Raw genomic sequence first — 23,539 nt, 5'->3', positions numbered from 1 at the left:
TCTGCTGTAGATCTTGCAGAGCTCTATGCTGAGCCCTGTATAACACCGCCCACACCACTGATTGGCAGCTTTTTCTGTGTGCACTGTACATAGGCAGAAAGCTACCAATTAGTGGTGGGGGAGGGGTTACACAGAGGAGAAGGACTATGTGGCATGAGACATCTAGCCCCTCCTCATAATTTCCTGCTGATAAAACAGTGTTTTTTTCCTAAACAACTACAAGGAGCAATAAGTGACACATCGCAAGAATCAGGTTCTCTGCCCCTACAGGCAGTGGCGTATCTAGGGGGGGCAGCCGGGGCATGAGCCCCGGGTGCAGCCGGCAGGGGGGCACAGTCGGGCCGCCTAATGCGGCGGTCTGCAGTGTCTCCCCAGCGGCTGCATTCTGTGCCCCCCAAACTGAGAGTCGGCTGTTCTCTGTGCCGACTGTCAAGCTGACAGCCGGCACAGAGAAGTTGCAGCGCGCCGGCTCCCAACATGTGCAGACATACCACATGTGCAGTCTTTGCGGCTGCACCGGAGGTGGAGGAGGGCCCCTGCAGGGTGGCTGCGGTGGGCAGGGAGAAATCCCTACAGCTCCGCTGCCTACAAGAGAGAATAGCAGCGGAGCTGCAGCGATCTGTCTTCCTGCCCACCCCGTTCTTCCTCTCACAAAGGCAGTGCCGCTGGATGATGTCATCATTCAGCGGCTGGCTGTGTCAGAGGAAGGCGATGGAGATGCTGCGGCAGAGCGTGTGGAGAGGTGAGAGGTTGTGTGTGTGTGTGTGTGTGCATGGGTAGCGCTGCAGGTGAATGTGCAGAGAGGTAAATGGTTCTGTGTGTGTAGGTGGAGATGCTGCGGCAGAGCGTGTGGAGAGGTAAGGGGTTGTGTGTGTGTGTGTGTGTGTGCATGGGTAGCGCTGCGGGTGAATGTGCAGAGAGGTAAATGGTTCTGTGTGTGTAGGTGGAGATGCTGCGGCAGAGCGTGTGGAGAGGTGAGAGGTTGTGTGTGTGTGTGTGTGTGTGCATGGGTAGCACTGTGGGTGAATGTGCAGAGAGGTAAATGGTTTTGTGTGTGTAGGGGGAGGAGAGGGCAATGATGGGGCTGACGGGGAGAGGGCAATAATGGGGATGGTGGGGGAGGAGGAAATGATGGATGTGGTGGAATGGGCAATGATGGGGTGGGGGGAGGAAATGATGGAGGTGGTGGAATGGGCAATGATGGGAGTGGTGGGGAAGGAGGAAATGATGAAGGTTGACGGGGAGAGGGCAATAATGGGGATGGTGGGGGAGGAAGAAATGATGGATGTGGTGGAATGGGCAATGATGGGGTGGGGGGAGGAAATGATGAAGGTTGTGGAATGGGCAATTATATGGGGTGGTGGAGAAAGGCAAAGATGGAGGTTGTGAAGAGAGCAATGATGGTGTGGGGTAGAGGTCAATAGTGGGATGCGACTTTCATACTTATGGTCCTGTGACAATGAGCTTCTCTTCCTGCTTCTCTCAGTTTTTCACTGAATATTGAGAGCATTAGGGAGAGGAGCTCGTCGGTACATGACTAAGTGTGCAAATCGCGTATGTCCTTGGGGGACAAAATGAATTCTTGCCCCCGGTGCCAGAAACCCTAGATACACCTCTGCCTACAGTATCCCTGTTCTCAGATTAAATGATAAATTCCTACTGGCAGAATCCCTTTAAAACCATATAGGAGTTATAATTAAGATGCACAGTTTGTCCACAAGATCCCTCAGACCTATTACTTACCCGAAAGGCCCAACGCCAATCTCCAGAGGCTGCACTCGTCACTTTAGAGCCAATGATGTAACCAAGGCCACTGTAATAAACAAAAACAAAGTTGTCATCATTTCTGCACACATATCTACTATATAATTGTCTAAGGGTCACTTCCGTCTTTCTGTCTGTCCTTCTGTCTGTCTTTCTGTTTGTCACAAAAATCGCAAGTCGCTGATTGGTCGCGGCAAAACAGCCACGACCAATCAGCGACGGGCACAGTCCGGCGGCAAAATGGCCGCTTCATACTCCCCTCCAGTCAGTGCTCACACAGGGTTAATGGCAGCGTTAACGGACTGCGTTATGCCGTGTGTAACGCACTCCGTTAATGCTGGTATTAACCCTGTGTGACCAACTTTTTACTATTGATGCTGCCTATGCAGCATCAATAGTAAAAAGATCTAATGTTAAAAATAATAATAAAAAAAAGAAATAGTTATATACTCACCGTCCGTCGGCCCCCCAGATCAGGAACAGGCCTTTTCCGCACCTCGTGACGCTCCAGTGACCGCTCCATGCATTGCGATCTCGTGAGATGATGACGTAGCGGTCTCGCGAGACCACTACGTCATCATCTCGTGAGACCACAATCCACTCTTGGGACCAGAGCGTCGCGAGGAGCATCGGTAAACGCCTCGCCTGGATCCGGGGGGACGACGGAGGGTGAGTATATAACTATTTTTTATTGCAATTCTATTTTTTACAGGGATATGGTGCCCACACTGCTATATACTACGTGGTTGTGCAATATACTGTGTGGCTGTGCTATATACTACATGGGCTGTGCAATATACTACATGGGCTGTGCAATATACTACAAGGTTGTGCAATATACTACGTGGGCTGTGCAATATACTATGTGGGCTGTGCAATATACTACGTGGCTGTGCAATACACTACGTGGCTGTGCAATATACTACGTGGCTGTGCAATATACTATGTGGCTGTGCAATATACTACGTGGGCTGTGCAATACACTACGTGGCTGTGCAATATACTATGTGGCTGTGCAATATGCTACGTGGCTGTGCTGTATACTCCTTGGGCTGTGTTATATACTACGTGGCTGTGCAATATACTACGTGGCTGTGCTATATACTACGTGGGCTGTGTTATACACTACATGGGCTGTGTTATACACTACGTGAACTGCGTTATACACTACGTGGGCTGTTTTTTATACTGCGTGCGTGGGCTGTTATACACTACGTGAGCTGTGTTATATACTACCTGGGCTGTTATAAACTACGTGGCTGTGTTATATGCTATGTGGGCTGTTATACACTCCGTGGGCTGTGCTATATACTACGTGGCTGTGCTATATACTCCGTGGGCTGTGCTATATACTACGTGGCTGTGCAATATACTACGTGGCTGTGCTGTTTACTACGTGGGCTGTTATATACTACGTGGCTGTGCTATATACTACGTGGCTGTGCTATATACTACGTGGCCAGCCGCGAACAATCAGTGACAGGCGCAGTCCGGACGCGAATTGGCGCGGGATTTGAACCACGCTTCCCTAATTGGACGCGCCCGGCCGGACAAATCCTGTGTATTCAATGTATTATTCTAAAATCTTCATAAATAAACTACATACATATTCTAGAATACCCGATGCGTTAGAATCGGGCTACCATCTAGTCTACTATATAATCGTCTAATTCTGTCTGTAATGGAATTCCTGCATCGCTGATTGGTCGCACCAGCCGCCCCCGCGACCAATCAGCAACAGGCGCAGTCACAGTGTGTCATTCACAGTATGATGTAGTTCAGTCACGTTTACTGGACAAGTTCTGTCAGTCACAGTGCCACGTAGTTCACTCACATTTACTGAGCAAGATCTGTCAGTCCACATATTCTAGAATACCCGATGCGGTAGAATCGGGCCGCCATCTAGTAAACATATAAATGTGTGAGTGTCTTTCTCCGGCTCCTCCTTCCTGATTAATGATTCCTCATTACTTGCAGAAGGTTTTGTAAGATGCCATCCATATGTCTTGAACATGCATCTGCGGAGCGCAATCTGGGCCGAAAAAAGTCCACAACAAATCGGTAAATTGTCGGAATGACTCACGAATAAATGGGTCCACACTCACCAGCCAATAAATGCTATTCCGTAGTAACAGGAGAGCACGCGGCTGCGCCGGTCTCCCACATACAGGTCGGCAATGATTGAGGGGGCAATTATTTTAAAGCTCGCCTCTACTGCTCCCACCAGTCCATTGGTCACCAGAAAAGCTGTAAAATTCTGTGAAAACACAAAAAAAATATTCAGTGCTTATTTCAGAAAGTTTTCTTAGACACCTAAAGAAATACTATAATAGAAAGATTTGTAACTTTCCCTAATTTTGGAGCCGCTCCTGCTTGTGGCTCGCAAATACTAATGGGAAATACTGATCTAGATACAGACAAGTGAGAGGCTTTACGGCTCCTGCAGACGTCTGTGGATCATGGTCCGATCACAGACTACAATGCACAGACAGTGTGATAGTGATGATGGGAGACCCGCGGCCTGTCCGTGCATTGCGCTCCATGATGACATCGAGATCCACAGATGCTTCCTGGCATCAGAGGCGCAGGACCGGGAGCCGTCCTCTGAGCTTCCGGCCATGACCTGGGTGTACAGTTCTCCAACTTCAAAGGCGCTGTGCACATGGCCGTCACTTCAGAAGGCGCGCGTCTGAGGCTAGGAAGCGTACACCCAGCTGCTGAGGGGCAGTGACGCTGCCGAAATGTGTGGAGCGCGTGCGCGGGATGTGCAGGAGCTGGTGATGATGACGAAAGCCCCTGCAAATTATGTTATCACTCCCACAAGGCCGTGATAACATGGAAGGACGGCTGACTAGTCTGGGCAACTAACGACCATCAGCTAGTGAGAGCCCCCATTAGCATAGGAAATGGGGACAGTATGAAGGGGTTTTAACCTCATTTTTATAGAGGAATGTTCTACAGGGCTGGATAGGCAGGGGATTTACTCCTAGATAAGTGAGTGCTGCTGGGTGGAGGGCATGGGGGGCTGACAGGATCTCTTTATGGTCACGTTCTACAGGGCTGGTAGGCAGGGGATTTACTCCTAGATAAGTGAGTGCTGCTGGGTGGAGGGCATGGGGGGCTGACAGGTTCTCTTTATGTTCTACAGGGCTGGATAGGCAGGGGATTTACTCCTAGATAAGTGAGTGCTGCTGGGTGGAGGGCATGGGGGCTGACAGGTTCTCTTCATGTTCTACATGGCTGGATAGACAGGGGATTTACTCCTAGATAAGTGAGTGCTGCTGGGTGGAGGGCATGGGGAGCTGACAGGATCTCTTTATGTTCACATTCTACAGGGCTGGTAGGCAGGGGATTTACTCCTAGATAAGTGAGTGCTGCTGGGTGGAGGGCATGGGGAGCTGACAGGTTCTCTTCATGTTCTACATGGCTGGATAGACAGGGGATTTACTCCTAGATAAGTGAGTGCTGCTGGGTGGAGGGCATGGGGAGCTGACAGGATCTCTTTATGTTCACATTCTACAGGGCTGGTAGGCAGGGGATTTACTCCTAGATAAGTGAGTGCTGCTGGGTGGAGGGCATGGGGAGCTGACAGGTTCTCTTCATGTTCTACATGGCTGGATAGACAGGGGATTTACTCCTAGATAAGTGAGTGCTGCTGGGTGGAGGCCATGGGGGGCTGACAGGTTCTCTTTATGTTCACGTTCTACAGGGCTGGTAGGCAGGGGATTTACTCCTAGATAAGTGAGTGCTGCTGGGTGGAGGGCATGGGGAGCTGACAGGATCTCTTTATGTTCACATTCTACAGGGCTGGTAGGCAGGGGATTTACTCCTAGATAAGTGAGTGCTGCTGGGTGGAGGCCATGGGGGCTGACAGGATCTCTTTATGTTCACGTTCTACAGGGCTGATAGGCAGGGGATTTACTCCTAGATAAGTGAGTGCTACTGGGTGGAGGGCATGGGGGGCTGACAGGATCTCTTTATGTTCACGTTCTACAGGGCTGATAGGCAGGGGATTTACTCCTAGATAAGTGAGTGCTACTGGGTGGAGGGTATGGGGGGCTGACAGGTTCTCTTTATGGTCACGTTCTACAGGGCTGGTAGGCAGGGGATTTACTCCTAGATAAGTGAGTGCTGCTGGGTGGAGGCCATGGGGGGCTGACAGGATCTCTTTATGTTCACGTTCTACAGGGCTGGTAGGCAGGGGATTTATTCCTAGATAAGTGAGTGCTGCTGGGTGGAGGGCATGGGGGGCTGACAGGATCTCTTTATGTTCACGTTCTACAGGGCTGGTAGGCAGGAGATTTATTCCTAGATAAGTGAGTGCTGCTGGGTGGAGGGCATGGGGGGCTGACAGGATCTCTTTATGTTCACGTTCTACAGGGCTGGTAGGCAGGGGATTTACTCCTAGATAAGTGAGTGTTACTGGGTGGAGGCCATGGGGGGCTGACAGGATCTCTTTATGTTTCCGTTCTACAGGGCTGATAGGCAGGGGATTTACTCCTAGATAAGTGAGTGCTGCTGGGTGGAGGGCATGGGGGGCTGACAGGATCTCTTTATGTTCACGTTCTACAGGGCTGGTAGGCAGGAGATTTATTCCTAGATAAGTGAGTGCTGCTGGGTGGAGGGCATGGGGGGCTGACAGGATCTCTTTATGTTCACGTTCTACAGGGCTGGTAGGCAGGGGATTTACTCCTAGATAAGTGAGTGTTACTGGGTGGAGGCCATGGGGGGCTGACAGGATCTCTTTATGTTTCCGTTCTACAGGGCTGATAGGCAGGGGATTTACTCCTAGATAAGTGAGTGCTGCTGGGTGGAGGGCATGGGGGGCTGACAGGATCTCTTTATGTTCACGTTCTACAGGGCTGGTAGGCAGGGGATTTACTCCTAGATAAGTGAGTGCTGCTGGGTGGAGGGCATGGTAGCCTGACAGGATCTCTTTATGTTCACGTTCTACAGGGCTGGATAGGCAGGGGATTTACTCCTAGATAAGTGAGTGCTGCTGGGTGGAGGGCATGGGGGGCTGACAGGATTTCTTTATGTTCACATTCTATAGGGCTGGATAGGCAGGGGATTTACTCCTAGATAAGTGAGTGCTGCTGGGTGGAGGGCATGGGGGGCTGACAAGTTCTCTTTATGTTCACGTTCTACAGGGCTGGTAGGCAGGGGATTTACTCCTAGATAAGTGAGCGCTGCTGGGTGGAGGGCATGGGGGGCTGACAGGATCTCTTTATGGTCACGTTCTACAGGGCTGGTAGGCAGGGGATTTACTCCTAGATAAGTGAGTGCTGCTAGGTGGAGGCCATGGCGGCCTGACAGGTTCTCTTCATGTTCTACATGGCTGGATAGACAGGGGATTTACTCCTAGATAAGTGAGTGCTGCTGGGTGGAGGGCATAGGGAGCTGACAGGATCTCTTTATGTTCACATTCTACAGGGCTGGTAGGCAGGGGATTTACTCCTAGATAAGTGAGTGCTGCTGGGTGGAGGGCATGGGGAGCTGACAGGTTCTCTTCATGTTCTACATGGCTGGATAGACAGGGGATTTACTCCTAGATAAGTGAGTGCTGCTGGGTGGAGGCCATGGGGGGCTGACAGGTTCTCTTTATGTTCACGTTCTACAGGGCTGGTAGGCAGGGGATTTACTCCTAGATAAGTGAGTGCTGCTGGGTGGAGGGCATGGGGAGCTGACAGGATCTCTTTATGTTCACATTCTACAGGGCTGGTAGGCAGGGGATTTACTCCTAGATAAGTGAGTGCTGCTGGGTGGAGGCCATGGGGGCTGACAGGATCTCTTTATGTTCACGTTCTACAGGGCTGGTAGGCAGGGGATTTACTCCTAGATAAGTGAGTGCTGCTGGGTGGAGGGCATGGGGGGCTGACAGGATCTCTTTATGTTCACGTTCTACAGGGCTGGTAGGCAGGGGATTTACTCCTAGATAAGTGAGTGTTACTGGGTGGAGGCCATGGAGGGCTGACAGGATCTCTTTATGTTTCCGTTCTACAGGGCTGATAGGCAGGGGATTTACTCCTAGATAAGTGAGTGCTGCTGGGTGGAGGGCATGGGGGGCTGACAGGATCTCTTTATGTTCACGTTCTACAGGGCTGGTAGGCAGGGGATTTACTCCTAGATAAGTGAGTGCTGCTGGGTGGAGGGCATGGTAGCCTGACAGGATCTCTTTATGTTCACGTTCTACAGGGCTGGATAGGCAGGGGATTTACTCCTAGATAAGTGAGTGCTGCTGGGTGGAGGGCATGGGGGGCTGACAGGATTTCTTTATGTTCACATTCTATAGGGCTGGATAGGCAGGGGATTTACTCCTAGATAAGTGAGTGCTGCTGGGTGGAGGGCATGGAAGGCTGACAGGATCTCTTTATGTTCACGTTCTACAGGGCTGGATAGGCAGGGGATTAACTCCTAGATAAGTGAGTGCTGCTGGGTGGAGGGCATGGGGGGCTGACAAGTTCTCTTTATGTTCACGTTCTACAGGGCTGGTAGGCAGGGGATTTACTCCTAGATAAGTGAGCGCTGCTGGGTGGAGGGCATGGGGGGCTGACAGGATCTCTTTTTGTTCACGTTCTACAGGGCTGGATAGGCAGGGGATTTACTCCTAGATAAGTGAGTGCTGCTGGGTGGAGGGCATGGGGGGCTGACAGGTTCTCTTTATGTTCACGTTCTACAGGGCTGGTAGGCAGGGGATTTACTCCTAGATAAGTGAGTGCTGCTGGGTGGAGGCCATGGGGGGCTGACAGGTTCTCTTTATGTTCACGTTCTACAGGGCTGGTAGGCAGGGGATTTACTCCTAGATAAGTGAGTGCTGCTGGGTGGAGGGCATGGGGGGCCTGAAAGGTCTCTTTATGTTCACGTTCTACAGGGCTGGTAGGCAGGGGATTTACTCCTAGATAAGTGAGCGCTGCTGGGTGGAGGCCATGGCGGACTGACAGGTTCTCTTTATGTTCACGTTCTACAGGGCTGGATAGGCAGGGGATTTACTCCTAGATAAGTGAGTGCTGCTGGGTGGAGGGCATGGGGGGCTGACAGGTTCTCTTTATGTTCACGTTCTACAGGGCTGGATAGGCAGGGGATTTACTCCTAGATAAGTGAGTGCTGCTGGGTGGAGGGCATGGGGTGCTGACAGGTTCTCTTTATGTTCACATTCTACAGGGCTGGATAGGCAGGGGATTTACTCCTAGATAAGTGAGTGCTGCTAGGTGGAGGCCATGGCGGCCTGACAGGATCTCTTCATGTTCACGTTCTACAGGGCTGGTAGGCAGGGGATTTACTCCTAGATAAGTGAGTGCTGCTAGGTGGAGGCCATGGCGGCCTGACAGGTTCTCTTTATGTTCACGTTCTACAGGGCTGGTAGGCAGGGGATTTACTCCTAGATAAGTGAGTGCTGCTGGGTGGAGGGCATGGGGAGCTGACAGGATCTCTTTATGTTCACGTTCTACATGGCTGGTAGGCAGGGGATTTACTCCTAGATAAGTGAGCGCTGCTGGGTGGAGGGCATGGGGGGCTGACAGGTTCTCTTTATGTTCAGTTTACCTCATTGGGAACGAAGGACAGGCCGATAATTATGGCTGACCAGAGAGCCATTCCTATACACACAATGTGTTTCCTGCTCCAGCGGTCTCCCAGGTATCCATAGATTAGTCCACACAAAGCATTGCTGACTGTGAATACTAAAATGGGAAGGAAAAAACAAGAGGTCAATAAAAACATTTCTATATTATTGCATTTTGTCATATTTGAGGATTATTTAGACGGTTTCACTTAAACACTTCTCACGTCCTCCTCACTTTAGAATAAGATTATATGTTGAAATTTTACCTAGGTTTATAAGGCCGGATTTACTGTCATCAATCTTAAAGGCGGCTTGCAGGTAAGGCATCGCTCCTGTCAGAACAAAAAGAGGAACACAAGTGATTACTGTAATGAGAGAAGTGTAGGAACAGACGTCACAGCAAGTAACGAGCCGTCTCGTTGGCCATGAAGGTTTGTTCCCTTTTACGTTGCAGTTAGGGGCCTTGTACACCTTGCCCCCCGACATAACCCGTGTACCCCTACCTACCTGCGACAGTGAAGGTAGCCATGGTGATGACTAAATACATGAAGGTTAGAATGCCTACGGTAATGAAGGAACGGGTGACGGAAACTCCAGTCTGCTCGTGCAGGTCCTGCGTTTCGCCGTTCTCATCCTTCTCTTCAATGTCAATGACTTTTTCCACAGATGGAATTGGCATTTTTTGGGTGGAATTGCAGAGAGATGCCATGTTCACAGAGCCCTGCAAACACTGGAGAAAAACACAAGAAATAAAAATATTACATTAATCTCAGTCTGTGGTGCGGAAATTCAGTGTAATGCAATATATAGTATAATAAGCAAAGAATAATAAGTTAAAGTTCCCTAAGGGGACTAAAAAATAATGTAAAAATCAATAATTCTATAGGGAAATCTATATCTGTCCCTCTATCATCATCTGCAGGTCGTGAGTTCCACTGGGAAAGACCCCCATAACTCTTTAGACTAAGTTCAGAAGTACCTTTCTCTCTCTCCACCGGAGGGCGCTGATAATAAGAAATAATTACCGCTTTCTATAACAGATTTTGCAAGACACAACTCGTGACTGCAACGCACAATAGAAAGTGACTGGGCTCAGGCCATCGCCCATAGGTATAGGCAGGGACCGCCAATTGTGACATCATCAGTGCGTCACCGGGGGTTCTAAGCCACTGTGATGTCATCGTATTCTACATTCCTAATTGGAGGTGTTTGCTAATATTATTACACCTGCCGCATATTGGGATTTAATTACATAGTCTCCTCCTTTATTATTATTATTATTATTATTATTCACAGCTCCTTCTCTCTATCACATAGTCCTCTCTTATTAGATATAAAATGACTGCTCATGGGGCGGCATCTGAACAGAAGACCAGTCCATCAGCTCCTCCATCAGGACAGAAGCTTTCCCATGCTCCATCACCCGTCATTCCATTACATTCTCTAACAAGAGAGGGCGGAATGTAATAAAACACAAAGATTACAAGAGAATCCAACATGTAAAGTACAGGGGAGGGCGCCATGTAACACTATTCATCAAAAAAGGAAGGGGGCCCAGACACATTCTAGAATAGGGGCCCCGAGCTGTCAGCGTTCACCCCTGGACACAATCATCTATAATATAACGCTGGGAGCGTCATTCTGTCCGAAGCCTCTATAGACTGCGCAAGCGCACGCGCCGGCGCAGTCTAGACCTCACAGAGCGACGCTCCCAGGAGATCGCGGTATGCGTAAACACTGAACGCACACCGCGATCTCCAACGGAGAAGCAGGGACCGCCAGGAGGGTAAGTATGATATATTTACCTGTCCCGTTCCTCCGTTGCGCGCTGCTCCTCCGACCTCCGGTCCACATCCTCTGCCTGTGACGTTCACAGTTCAGAGGGCGCGATGACGCGCTTAATGCACGCCGCCCTCTGACTGAACAGTCACAGCCAGAGGACCCGGAAGACAGACCGGCGTGCAGCGCTGGATCAGGCCCAGGTAACTATAGCAAGTGCCGGGGGCCTGAGCTAGCGGCGACTCCGGCACCTGACCCCCACAGCGCGCCGTGTCCCCGCCTGCTCAGGCCCCCAGCACCGCCGCGCACAGCCACCGCACCCAGCACAGCCTGAGCCACCGCACCCAGCACAGCCTGAGCCACCGCACCCAGCACAGCCTGAGCCACCGCACCCAGCACAGCCTGAGCCACCGCACCAAGTACAGCCTGAGCCACCGCACCAAGCACAGCCGCCGCACCCAGCACAGCCACCGCACCCAGCACAGCCGCCCGCACCCAGCACAGCCTGAGCCACCGCACCCAGCACAGCCTGAGCCACCGCACCAAGCACAGCCTGAGCCACCGCACCAAGCACAGCCGCCGCAACCAGCACAGCCACCGCACCCAGCACAGCCGCCCGCACCCAGCACAGCCTGAGCCACCGCACCCAGCACAGCCACGCACAGCCGCCACACCCAGCACAGCCACCGCACCCAGCACAGCCACGCACAGCCGCCCGCACCCAGCACAGCCACGCACAGCCGCCCGCACCCAGCACAGCCGCCCGCACTCAGCACCGCCACGCACAGCCGCCCGCACTCAGCACCGCCACGCACAGCCGCCCACGCACAGCACAGCCACATACAGCCGCCGCACCCAGCACGGCCACGCACAGCCACCGCACCCAGCACCGCCACGCACAGCCGCCGCACCCAGCACAGCCACGCACAGCCGCCCACACCCAGCACAGCCACGCACAGCCGCCCACACCTAGCACAGCCACGCACAGCCGCCCGCACCCAGCACAGCCACCACAGCCGCCCGCACCCAGCACAGCCGCCTGCACTCAGCACAGCCACGCACAGCCGCCCACACCCAGCACAGCCGCCCACAGCCACGCACAGCCGCCTGCACTCAGCACCGCCACGCACAGCTGCCCGCACTCAGCACCGCCACGCACAGCCGCCCACGCACAGCACAGCCACATATAGCCGCCCGCACTCAGCACAGCCGCCCGCACTGATGGGGGCGCAGGATGGAGCAGCACATGATAGGGTGGAGCAGCACATGACAGGATGGGGGCGCAGGATGGAGCAGCACATGACAGGGTGGAGCAGCACATGACAGGATGGGGGCACAGCCACCGCACCCAGCACAGCCACCGCACCCAGCACAGCCACCGCACCCAGCACAGCCACCGCACCCAGCACAGCCGCCCACACCCAGCACAGCCTGAGCCACCGCACCCAGCACAGCCACGCACAGCCACGCACAGCTGCCGCACCCAGCACAGCCGCCGCACCCAGCACAGCCACGCACAGCCGCCGCACCCAGCACAGCCACGCACAGCCACCGCACCCAGCACAGCCACGCACAGCCACCCACAGCCACGCACACCCGCCTGCACTCAGCACCGCCACGCACAGCCGCCCACAACCAGCACAGCCGCCCACAGCCACGCACAGCCGCCTGCACTCAGCACCGCCACGCACAGCCGCCCGCACTCAGCACCGCCACGCACAGCCACCCACGCACAGCACAGCCACATACAGCCGCCGCACCCAGCATAGCCACGCACAGCCACCGCACCCAGCACAGCCGCCGCACCCAGCACAGCCGCCGCACCCAGCACAGCCGCCCACACCGAGCACAGCCACGCACAGCCGCCCGCACACAGCACAGCCACGCACAGCCGCCCGCACTCAGCACAGCCACGCACAGCCTGTCATGATTCTCAATGGCGAGAGAACATAGCCCAGCATATATGAGAACTAGCTCTTGGAAGATGGAAACTATACTGACCATGAACTAAACCTGCCGCACAACTAGAAGTGGCCGGGTAGCATGCCTACGTTTTTTAACCCTAGATGCCCAGCGCCAGCCGGAGAACTACCTAATCCTAGCAGAGGAAAAGACAGTCCTGGCTCACCTCTAGAGAAATTTTCCCAAAAGGCAGACAGAGGCCCCCACATATATTGGCGGTGATTTTAGATGAAATGACAAACGTAGTATGAAAATAGGTTTAGCAAAATCGAGGTCCGCTTTCTAGATAGCAGGAAGACAGAAAGGACACTTTCATGGTCAGCAGAAAACCCTATCAAAACACCATCCAGAAATTCCTTTAAGACTCTAGCATTAACTCATAACACCAGAGTGGCAATTTCCGATCACAAGAGCTTTCCAGACACAGTAACGAAACAGCAGCTGTGAACAGGAACAAAATGCAAAAACACACAAGGACAAAAGTCCAACTTAGCTGGGAGTTGTCTAGTAGCAGGAACAAGCACAGAAGGCTTCTGATTACATTGTTGACCGGCAAGAAACTGACAGAGGAGCAAGGTTATATAGCGACTCCCACATCCTGATAGGAGCAGGTGAACAGAGGGGATGATGCACACAAGTTCAATTCCACAAGTGGCCACCGGGGGAGCCCAGAATCAAATTTCACAACAGTACCCCCCCCTCAAGGAGGGGGCACAGAACCCTCACCAGAACCACCAGGGCGATCAGGATGAGCCCTATGAAAGGCACGGACAAGATCGGAGGCATGAACATCAGAGGCAGTGACCCAAGAATTATCCTCCTGACCGTATCCCTTCCATTTGACCAGATACTGGAGTCTCCGTCTGGAAACACGAGAGTCTAAGATCTTTTCCACAACGTACTCCAACTCACCCTCAACCAACACCGGAGCAGGAGGCTCAACGGAAGGCACAACCGGTACCTCATACCTGCGCAACAATGACCGATGAAAAACATTATGAATCGAAAAGGATGCAGGGAGGTCCAAACGGAAGGACACAGGGTTAAGAATCTCCAATATCTTGTACGGGCCGATGAACCGAGGCTTAAACTTAGGAGAAGAAACCCTCATAGGGACAAAACGAGAAGACAACCACACCAAGTCCCCAACACAAAGCCGAGGACCAACACGACGACGGCGGTTGGCAAAAAGCTGAGTCTTCTCCTGGGACAACTTCAAATTGTCCACCACCTGCCCCCAAATCTGATGCAACCTCTCCACCACAGCATCCACTCCAGGACAATCCGAAGATTCCACTTGACCGGAGGAAAATCGAGGATGAAACCCCAAATTACAGAAAAACGGGGACACCAAGGTGGCAGAGCTGGCCCGATTATTGAGGGCGAACTCCGCCAAAGGCAAAAAAGCAACCCAATCATCCTGATCCGCAGACACAAAACACCTCAAATATGTCTCCAAGGTCTGATTAGTCCGCTCGGTCTGGCCATTAGTCTGAGGATGGAAAGCAGACGAAAAAGACAAATCTATGCCCATCCTAGCACAGAATGCCCGCCAAAATCTAGACACGAATTGGGTCCCTCTGTCAGAAACGATATTCTCAGGAATACCATGCAAACGAACAACATTTTGAAAAAACAGAGGAACCAACTCGGAAGAAGAAGGCAACTTAGGCAAGGGAACCAGATGGACCATCTTAGAGAAACGGTCACACACCACCCAGATGACAGACATCTTCTGAGAAACAGGCAGATCCGAAATAAAATCCATCGAGATGTGCGTCCAAGGCCTCTTCGGGATAGGCAAGGGCAACAACAATCCACTAGCCCGAGAACAACAAGGCTTGGCCCGAGCACAAACGTCACAAGACTGCACAAAGCCTCGCACATCTCGTGACAGGGAAGGCCACCAGAAGGACCTTGCCACCAAATCCCTGGTACCAAAGATTCCAGGATGACCTGCCAACGCAGAAGAATGAACCTCAGAGATGACTCTACTGGTCCAATCATCAGGAACAAACAGTCTACCAGGTGGGCAACGATCAGGTCTATCCGCCTGAAACTCCTGCAAGGCCCGCCGCAGGTCTGGAGAAACGGCAGACAATATCACTCCATCTTTAAGGATACCTGTGGGCTCAGAATTACCAGGGGAGTCAGGCTCAAAACTCCTAGAAAGGGCATCCGCCTTAACATTCTTAGAACCCGGTAGGTACGACACCACAAAATTAAACCGAGAGAAAAACAACGACCAGCGCGCCTGTCTAGGATTCAGGCGCCTGGCAGACTCAAGGTAAATTAAATTTTTGTGGTCAGTCAATACCACCACCTGATGTCTGGCCCCCTCAAGCCAGTGACGCCACTCCTCAAAAGCCCACTTCATGGCCAAAAGCTCCCGATTCCCAATATCATAATTCCGCTCGGCGGGCGAAAATTTACGGGGAAAAAAAGCACAAGGTCTCATCACGGAGCAGTCGGAACTTCTCTGCGACAACACCGCCCCAGCTCCGATTTCAGAAGCGTCGACCTCAACCTGAAAAGGAAGAGCAACATCAGGCTGACGCAACACTGGGGCGGAAGAAAAGCGGCGCTTGAGCTCCCGAAAGGCCTCCACAGCATCAGGGGACCAATCAGCAACATCAGCACCCTTCTTAGTCAAATCAGTCAATGGTTTTACAACATCAGAAAAACCAGCAATAAATCGACGATAAAAGTTAGCAAAGCCCAAAAATTTCTGAAGACTCTTAAGAGAAGAGGGTTGCGTCCAATCACCAATAGCCTGAACCTTGACAGGATCCATCTCGATGGAAGAGGGGGAAAAAATGTATCCCAAGAAAGAAATCTTTTGAACCCCAAAAACACACTTAGAACCCTTCACACACAAGGAATTAGACCGCAAAACCTGAAAAACCCTCCTGACCTGCTGGACATGAGAGTCCCAGTCATCCGAAAAAATCAGAATATCATCCAGATACACAATCATAAATGTATCCAAATAATCGCGGAAAATGTCATGCATAAAGGACTGGAAGACTGAAGGGGCATTTGAAAGACCAAAAGGCATCACCAAATACTCAAAATGGCCCTCGGGCGTATTAAATGCGGTTTTCCACTCATCCCCCTGCTTGATTCGCACCAAATTATACGCCCCACGGAGATCAATCTTAGAGAACCACTTGGCCCCCTTTATACGAGCAAACAAATCAGTAAGCAGTGGTAACGGATATTGATATTTAACCGTGATTTTATTCAAAAGTCGATAATCAATACACGGCCTCAAAGAGCCGTCTTTCTTAGACACAAAGAAAAAACCGGCTCCTAAGGGAGATGACGAAGGACGAATATGTCCCTTTTCCAAGGACTCCTTTATATATTCTCGCATAGCAGCGTGTTCAGGCACAGACAGATTAAATAAACGACCCTTAGGGTATTTACTACCCGGAATCAAGTCTATGGCACAATCGCACTCCCGGTGCGGAGGTAGTGAACCAACCTTGGGTTCTTCAAAAACGTCACGAAAGTCAGACAAGAATTCAGGAATCTCAGAGGGAATAGATGATGAAATGGAAACCAAAGGTACGTCCCCATGAGTTCCTTTACATCCCCAGCTTAACACAGACATAGCTCTCCAGTCGAGGACTGGGTTATGAGATTGCAGCCATGGCAATCCCAGCACCAAAACATCATGTAGATTATACAGCACCAGAAAGCGAATAACCTCCTGGTGATCCGGATTAACACGCATAGTCACTTGTGTCCAGTATTGTGGTTTATTACTAGCCAATGGGGTGGAGTCAATCCCTTTCAGAGGTATCGGAGCCTCCAGTGGCTCCAAATCATACCCACAGCGTTTGGCAAAGGACCAATCCATAAGACTCAAAGCAGCGCCAGAGTCGACATAGGCGTCCGCGGTAATAGATGACAAAGAACAAATCAGGGTCACAGATAGAATAAACTTAGACTGTAAAGTGCTAATTGAAACAGACTTGTCAGGCTTCTTAGTACGCTTAAAACATGCTGATATAACATGAGTTGAATCACCACAATAGAAGCACAACCCATTTTTTCGTCTAAAATTCTGCCGCTCGCTTCTGGACAGAATTCTATCACATTGCATATTTTCTGGCGTTTTCTCAGTAGACACCGCCAAATGGTGCACAGGTTTGCGCTCCCGCAGACGCCTATCGATCTGAATAGCCATCGTCATGGACTCATTCAGACTCGCAGGCACAGGGAACCCCACCATAACATCCTTAATGGCATCAGAGAGACCTTCTCTGAAAATCGCCGCCAGGGCGCACTCATTCCACTGAGTAAGCACAGACCATTTGCGGAATTTTTGGCAGTATATTTCAGCTTCATCTTGCCCCTGAGACAAGGACATCAAGGCCTTTTCCGCCTGAAGCTCTAAATGAGGTTCCTCATAAAGCAACCCCAAGGCCAGAAAAAACGCATCCACATTGAGCAACGCAGGATCCCCTGGTGCCAATGCAAAAGCCCAGTCTTGAGGGTCGCCCCGGAGCAAGGAAATTACAATCCTGACCTGCTGTGCAGGGTCTCCGGCAGAGCGAGACTTCAGGGACAAAAACAATTTGCAATTATTTTTAAAATTTTGAAAGTGAGATCTATTCCCCGAGAAGAACTCAGGCAAAGGAATTCTAGGCTCAGACATAGGTGCATGAACAACAAAATCTTGCAAATTTTGTACCTTTGTGGCAAGATTATTCAAACCTGTAGCTACACTCTGAAGATCCATTTTGAACAGGTGAACACAGAGCCATTCAAGGATTAGAAGGAGAGAAAGAGAGGAAGGCTGCAGTATAGGCAGACTAGCAAGTGATTCAATTAAGAGCACACTCAGAACTAGAGGAAAAAAAAAAAAAAATTGTAGCAGACTTCTTTTTTCTCTCCTTTCTCAGCCAGTAATTTAACCCTTTTTTAGGCCGGTCAAACTGTCATGATTCTCAATGGCGAGAGAACATAGCCCAGCATATATGAGAACTAGCTCTTGGAAGATGGAAACTATACTGACCATGAACTAAACCTGCCGCACAACTAGAAGTGGCCGGGTAGAATGCCTACGTTTTTTAACCCTAGATGCCCAGCGCCAGCTGGAGAACTACCTAATCCTAGCAGAGGAAAAGACAGTCCTGGCTCACCTCTAGAGAAATTTTCCCAAAAGGCAGACAGAGGCCCCCACATATATTGGCGGTGATTTTAGATGAAATGACAAACGTAGTATGAAAATAGGTTTAGCAAAATCGAGGTCCGCTTTCTAGATAGCAGGAAGACAGAAAGGACACTTTCATGGTCAGCAGAAAACCCTATCAAAACACCATCCAGAAATTCCTTTAAGACTCTAGCATTAACTCATAACACCAGAGTGGCAATTTCCGATCACAAGAGCTTTCCAGACACAGTAACGAAACAGCAGCTGTGAACAGGAACAAAATGCAAAAACACACAAGGACAAAAGTCCAACTTAGCTGGGAGTTGTCTAGTAGCAGGAACAAGCACAGAAGGCTTCTGATTACATTGTTGACCGGCAAGAAACTGACAGAGGAGCAAGGTTATATAGCGACTCCCACATCCTGATAGGAGCAGGTGAACAGAGGGGATGATGCACACAAGTTCAATTCCACAAGTGGCCACCGGGGGAGCCCAGAATCAAATTTCACAACACAGCCGCCTGCACTCAGCACCGCCACGCACAGCTGCCCGCACTCAGCACCCCCATGCACAGCCGCCCACGCACAGCACAGCCACATACAGCCACCCGCACTTAGCACAGCCGCCCGCACTGATGGGGGCGCAGGATGGAGCAGCACATGATAGGGTGGAGCAGCACATGACAGGATGGGGGCGCAGGATGGAGCAGCACATGACAGGATGGGGGCGCAGGATGGAGCAGCACAGCCACCACACCCAGCACAGCCACCGCACCCAGCACAGCCACCGCACAGCCGCCGCACCCAGCACAGCCACCGCACCTAGCACAGCCACGCACAGCCGCCCGCAGCCACGCACAGCCGCCTGCACTCAGTACCGCCACGCACAGCCGCCCACAGCTACGCACAGCCGCCCGCACTCAGCACCGCCACGCACAGCCGCCCGCACCGAGCACAGCCACGCAGCCGCCCGCACCCAGCACAGCCACGCACAGCGCCCGAACCCAGCACAGCCACGCCCAGCCGCCCGAACCCAGCACAGCCACGCCCAGCCGCCCGCACCCAGCACAGCCACGCGCAGCCGCCCACGCACAGCACAGCCACATACAGCCGCCCGCACTCAGCACAGCCGCCCGCACTCAGCACAGCCGCCCGCACTGATGGGGGCACAGGATGGAGCAGCACATGATAGGATGGGGGCGCAGGATGGGAGCACATGACAGGATGGGGATGCAGGATGGAGCAGCACATGACAGGATGGGGATGCAGGATGGAGCAGCACATGACAGGGTGGGGATGCAGGATGGAGCAGCACATGACAGGATGGGGATGCAGGATGGAGCAGCACATGACAGGGTGGGGGCGCAGGATGGAGCAGCACATGACAGGATGGGAGAGCAAGATGGGAGCAGCACATACCAGGATGGAGACCATATACCAATATAAATGCTCGCCACCCGGGCGTAGAACGGGTTCAATAGCTAGTGTATATATATATGTATATGCACATATACTCTCATGCTGACCTATATGTATACAAGCATGCACTTTCACAAGTATAGCGACAGAAACATACTAAAATAAGATAATAGCTGTGTATCAGTGGTGAAGCACTACAAATCCCATATCTACCTATCTATCATCTATCTTTCTATCCATAAAGAGGAACATTAATTTCAATATAGAACACAGCACAATGAAAAGCTCGAGGATGGAGCGCGCTAGTTCTATACTTGTCCAGATGTACATGCTGAGTGTTGTAGTACTAGAGAATGATGAAAACTCTGATGACAGAACATGCTGACACTTGTAGTGCTATACTTTTCTAGAAGTGCATGCTGAATGCTGTGGTACTACAGCACGATGAAAACATCTAGTTCAATATATACTGCAGGGGCTCAGAAAATGGTAAGAAAAAAACTTTTTTTTCAAAGTTTTGAACATTTTGTAACCATAATATTAATAATAATAATAATAATAATAATAATAATAATAAGCAGCAATATATTTGGTATTGCTGTAATCTTGCTGACCCTGAATCATTTTTCTAGTTCAATCTTCCCCCAAATGAATGAGGTAAAATGAAACCACAAAAACAGCTGCATCATTTCTTTTTTTCACAATTTTACCACAGTTGTAATTTTTTTTCCTTTTTCAGGGTAAGGTAAAATGAATGGTGTTCTTAAAAACAACAACTCGTCTCACAAAAAAACAAGCTTTCACCTGACTGTGAAAGAGAAATGAAGACGAGGAGGAAATATACTGACCTTGCTTTAAAAAGGGTTAATGGTGATTTCTAAGAATGTGTCTGTACTGTTATTGGGGATAATTCTATAGGGAAATCTATATCTGTCCCTCTATCACCATCTGCAGGTCGTGTCCTCCCGGGAAAGACCCCCATAACTCATTAGACTAAGTTCAGACGTACCTTTCTCTCTTTGTCCACCGGAGGGCGCTGATAATAATAAATAATTATCGCTTCCAGAATAATAATCACTTTCTATAACAGATTTTGCAACACACAACTCGTGACTGCAACACACACTAGAAAGTGACTGGGCTCAGGCCGTCGCTCGTAGTTTTATACCTGGGCCGATTGTGACATCATCAGCGTGTCACCGAGGGTTCTACGCCATTGTGATGTCATCATGCAATGCATGTACAGTACATACAGTCATGGCCAAAAGTTTTAGCTTCCTTGAAATTGTTCCAGAAAATGAAGTATTTCTCCCAGAATATTATTGCCATTACACATGTTTCGTTATACACACGTTTATTTCCTTTGTGTGTATTGGAACAACATAAAATCAGAGAAAAAAAAGCCAAATGGGACATAATTTCACACAAAACCCCAAAAATGGGCCAGGCGAAAGTGTTGGATCCCTCAACTTAATATTTGGTTGCACACCCTTTGGAATAAATAGCTGCAATCAATCACTTCCTATAACCATCAACAAGCTTCTTACACCTCTCAACTAGAATTTTGGAAAACTCTTCTTTTGCAAACTGCTCCAATTCTCTCATTTCTCCCAACAGCAATTTTAAGATCTCTCCACGGGACGCACATTGTCCTGCTGGAAGACCCATGATCTAGGACACAAAACCCAGCTTTCCTATAGTGGGCACTATATTGCAGTCCAGAACCCTGTGGTAATCTTCAGGTTTCATGATGCCCTGTACAATGTCAAGGCACACAGTGCAACAGGCAACAAAGCAGCCCCAAAACCTATTTGAACTTCCACCATATTTGACTGTAGGTACTGTGTTCTCTTCTTTGTAGACCTCATTCCATTTTTGTTAAACAGTACATTGATGTGCTTTAACAAAAATCTCAACCTTGGTCTCATCTGTTCACAAGATGCTTTCCCATAAGGATTTTGGCTTACTCATGTCCATTTTGGCAGTCTAGCTTTTTTATGCCTGTGTGTCAGCAGTGGGGTTTTCCCAGGTCTCCTGCCGTTCATTCAAATGTGGACGGATAATTTGGGCTGACAATGATGCACCCTGAGCTTGAATTGCTTTGGAGCTTGATTGGGGCTGCTTACCCACCATCTGGACTATGCTGCGGTGCAACCTTCCATCAATATTTCTCTGCCTTCTATGTCCAGGGAGATTAGCTACATTGCCATGGGTTGTCAACTTCTTGATTATCAAAATCTCTTGAGATGGACTTGTAACCTTGAGAATGTTAATATTGTTCAACAAAGCTGGTTCTCAAGTCCTCAGACAGTTCTCTTCTCTTTCTGTCTTCCATGCTTAGTGTGACACACACACACACACACACACACACACACACACACACACACTGCAAAGATTGAGTCAACTCCCCTTTTTATCTGGTTTCAGGTGTGATTTTCATATTGCCCACACGTGTTACTTGCCACAAGTGAGATTGAACGAGCATCACATACTTGAAACAAAGTTGTTTACCCACTATTTTGGAAAGGTACCAACAATTTTGTCATGCCCATCTTGGGGGGTTTTGTATGAAATTATGTAGAAATTGCCTATTTTTTATCTATTTTTTGGTGTTGTTTCAATAAACACAAGGGAAGTATACATGTGTACACAAAACGTGTAATTGCAATCATTTTCTGAGAGAAACACTTCATATTCTGGAACAATTTCAGGGGTGCCAACACTTTTACCCATGAGTGTAAAAGTATTATACAATACTATAAAATATCTGCAATATTATGCTATACGATTCTAAAATGATAGTGCCATACCATAGCTATATAGTGGTGCCTACATAAGGTATGACTACATCCTGTGCGTATTTATGGGACAAGGTATCAAAAGTATTGAAAATACAAGGGGAAGCTGAAACCGCAGCACGACACTTCCAGCACTATAACTTCTCAGATTATTTTGTGATCACTGTTTTTTTAAATGGAAACATTTCAATAACAAGGATGGGTGCACACCGTAGTTAATATAATATACAATCAGAAATACCTAGATAATAATGCTATACGGCACCAACATAATAGTGCTATATAGAACAAACGTATGTAATGGAGCTTACGTAATATTGCCATACAGTACATACATAATACCTCCATAGATGACCTATACAGCACTGCTGTACAGCAGCCACATAATAGTCCATCTAGAACATAAATAATAGATGTTTTAGAGGTCTGTCAAGTCTTTTTAACACTTTATTTGCCAGAGCTGGCTGAAGTCACTTAGCATAGCAGGTTACAGGGATCCGCTGGCTGTAGTCACCCATTCACCCCCTATGAAGGGATCTGGCCTTTGCTGCAGAAGCCCCCTGGGTTGGGTCCATGAAGTAGCTGCTGCTAGTTGAGGGTCTCCATACTTGAGTTCCAGACAGTTAAATGCAATGATGGAATTGATAGACAAAGTTGTCGTAGAAAAAATTACCGGATCAAATCAATAATTAATTTTTTTTAGGGGGGGTGATTTGTTTGGACTTTCACTATGGGACCACATGATTTCTGTGTTCGCACCTGTTTGTTGCCTCCATTTAGTAACAAGAATTAAGAAGAAATACAAATAGTGCCCTCTCTGGAGACCCTGCCATGTTCAAGTCATAAAAGTACAATAGATCAATGTGAATGGGCACTCTGTAATGTTATATTTCACCACAGGTGGCGCTGCAGGGAAAACAAGCACATAGAGCCAGGTTTTCTCACAGAATAGAGCCGATCACTCATGATCCCACCTTTGGGGAGGGGCATACTGTTTGATGACACAACAGCTGCAGACTTGTGCTATGGAGGGACTATCTAAAGCCAACAGGAGATGGCGCTGTGTTAATTATAAGAGTTTGCTAATACTGTAC

The 23,539-nt window shown here is 49.8% G+C and overlaps 1 protein-coding gene across 1 annotated transcript in view; it reads right to left on the bottom strand.

Moving 5' to 3' along the window:
• LOC143806636 (protein spinster homolog 1-like) overlaps positions 1 to 20,764 on the bottom strand; it is a 35,672-nt gene extending 14,908 nt beyond the window's left edge. The window contains exons 1-6 of the mRNA XM_077287401.1: positions 20,657 to 20,764; positions 9,833 to 10,055; positions 9,592 to 9,657; positions 9,307 to 9,443; positions 3,870 to 4,021; positions 1,744 to 1,813 (exon numbers count right to left, since the gene is read on the bottom strand). Of these exons, the coding sequence (XP_077143516.1) occupies positions 1,744 to 1,813; positions 3,870 to 4,021; positions 9,307 to 9,443; positions 9,592 to 9,657; positions 9,833 to 10,034 (627 nt within the window). The 5' untranslated portion in view covers positions 10,035 to 10,055; positions 20,657 to 20,764. The remainder of the gene's footprint in view (positions 1 to 1,743; positions 1,814 to 3,869; positions 4,022 to 9,306; positions 9,444 to 9,591; positions 9,658 to 9,832; positions 10,056 to 20,656) is intronic.
• Between the last annotated feature and the right edge of the window lie 2,775 nt (positions 20,765 to 23,539).

This window comes from Ranitomeya variabilis, chromosome 2, assembly GCF_051348905.1.
Source record: "Ranitomeya variabilis isolate aRanVar5 chromosome 2, aRanVar5.hap1, whole genome shotgun sequence".
In the NCBI taxonomy this organism is placed as follows: domain Eukaryota; kingdom Metazoa; phylum Chordata; class Amphibia; order Anura; family Dendrobatidae; genus Ranitomeya; species Ranitomeya variabilis.
Note: the sequence above shows the minus strand (reverse complement) of the source record. Positions and strands in the feature narration are given on the sequence as shown.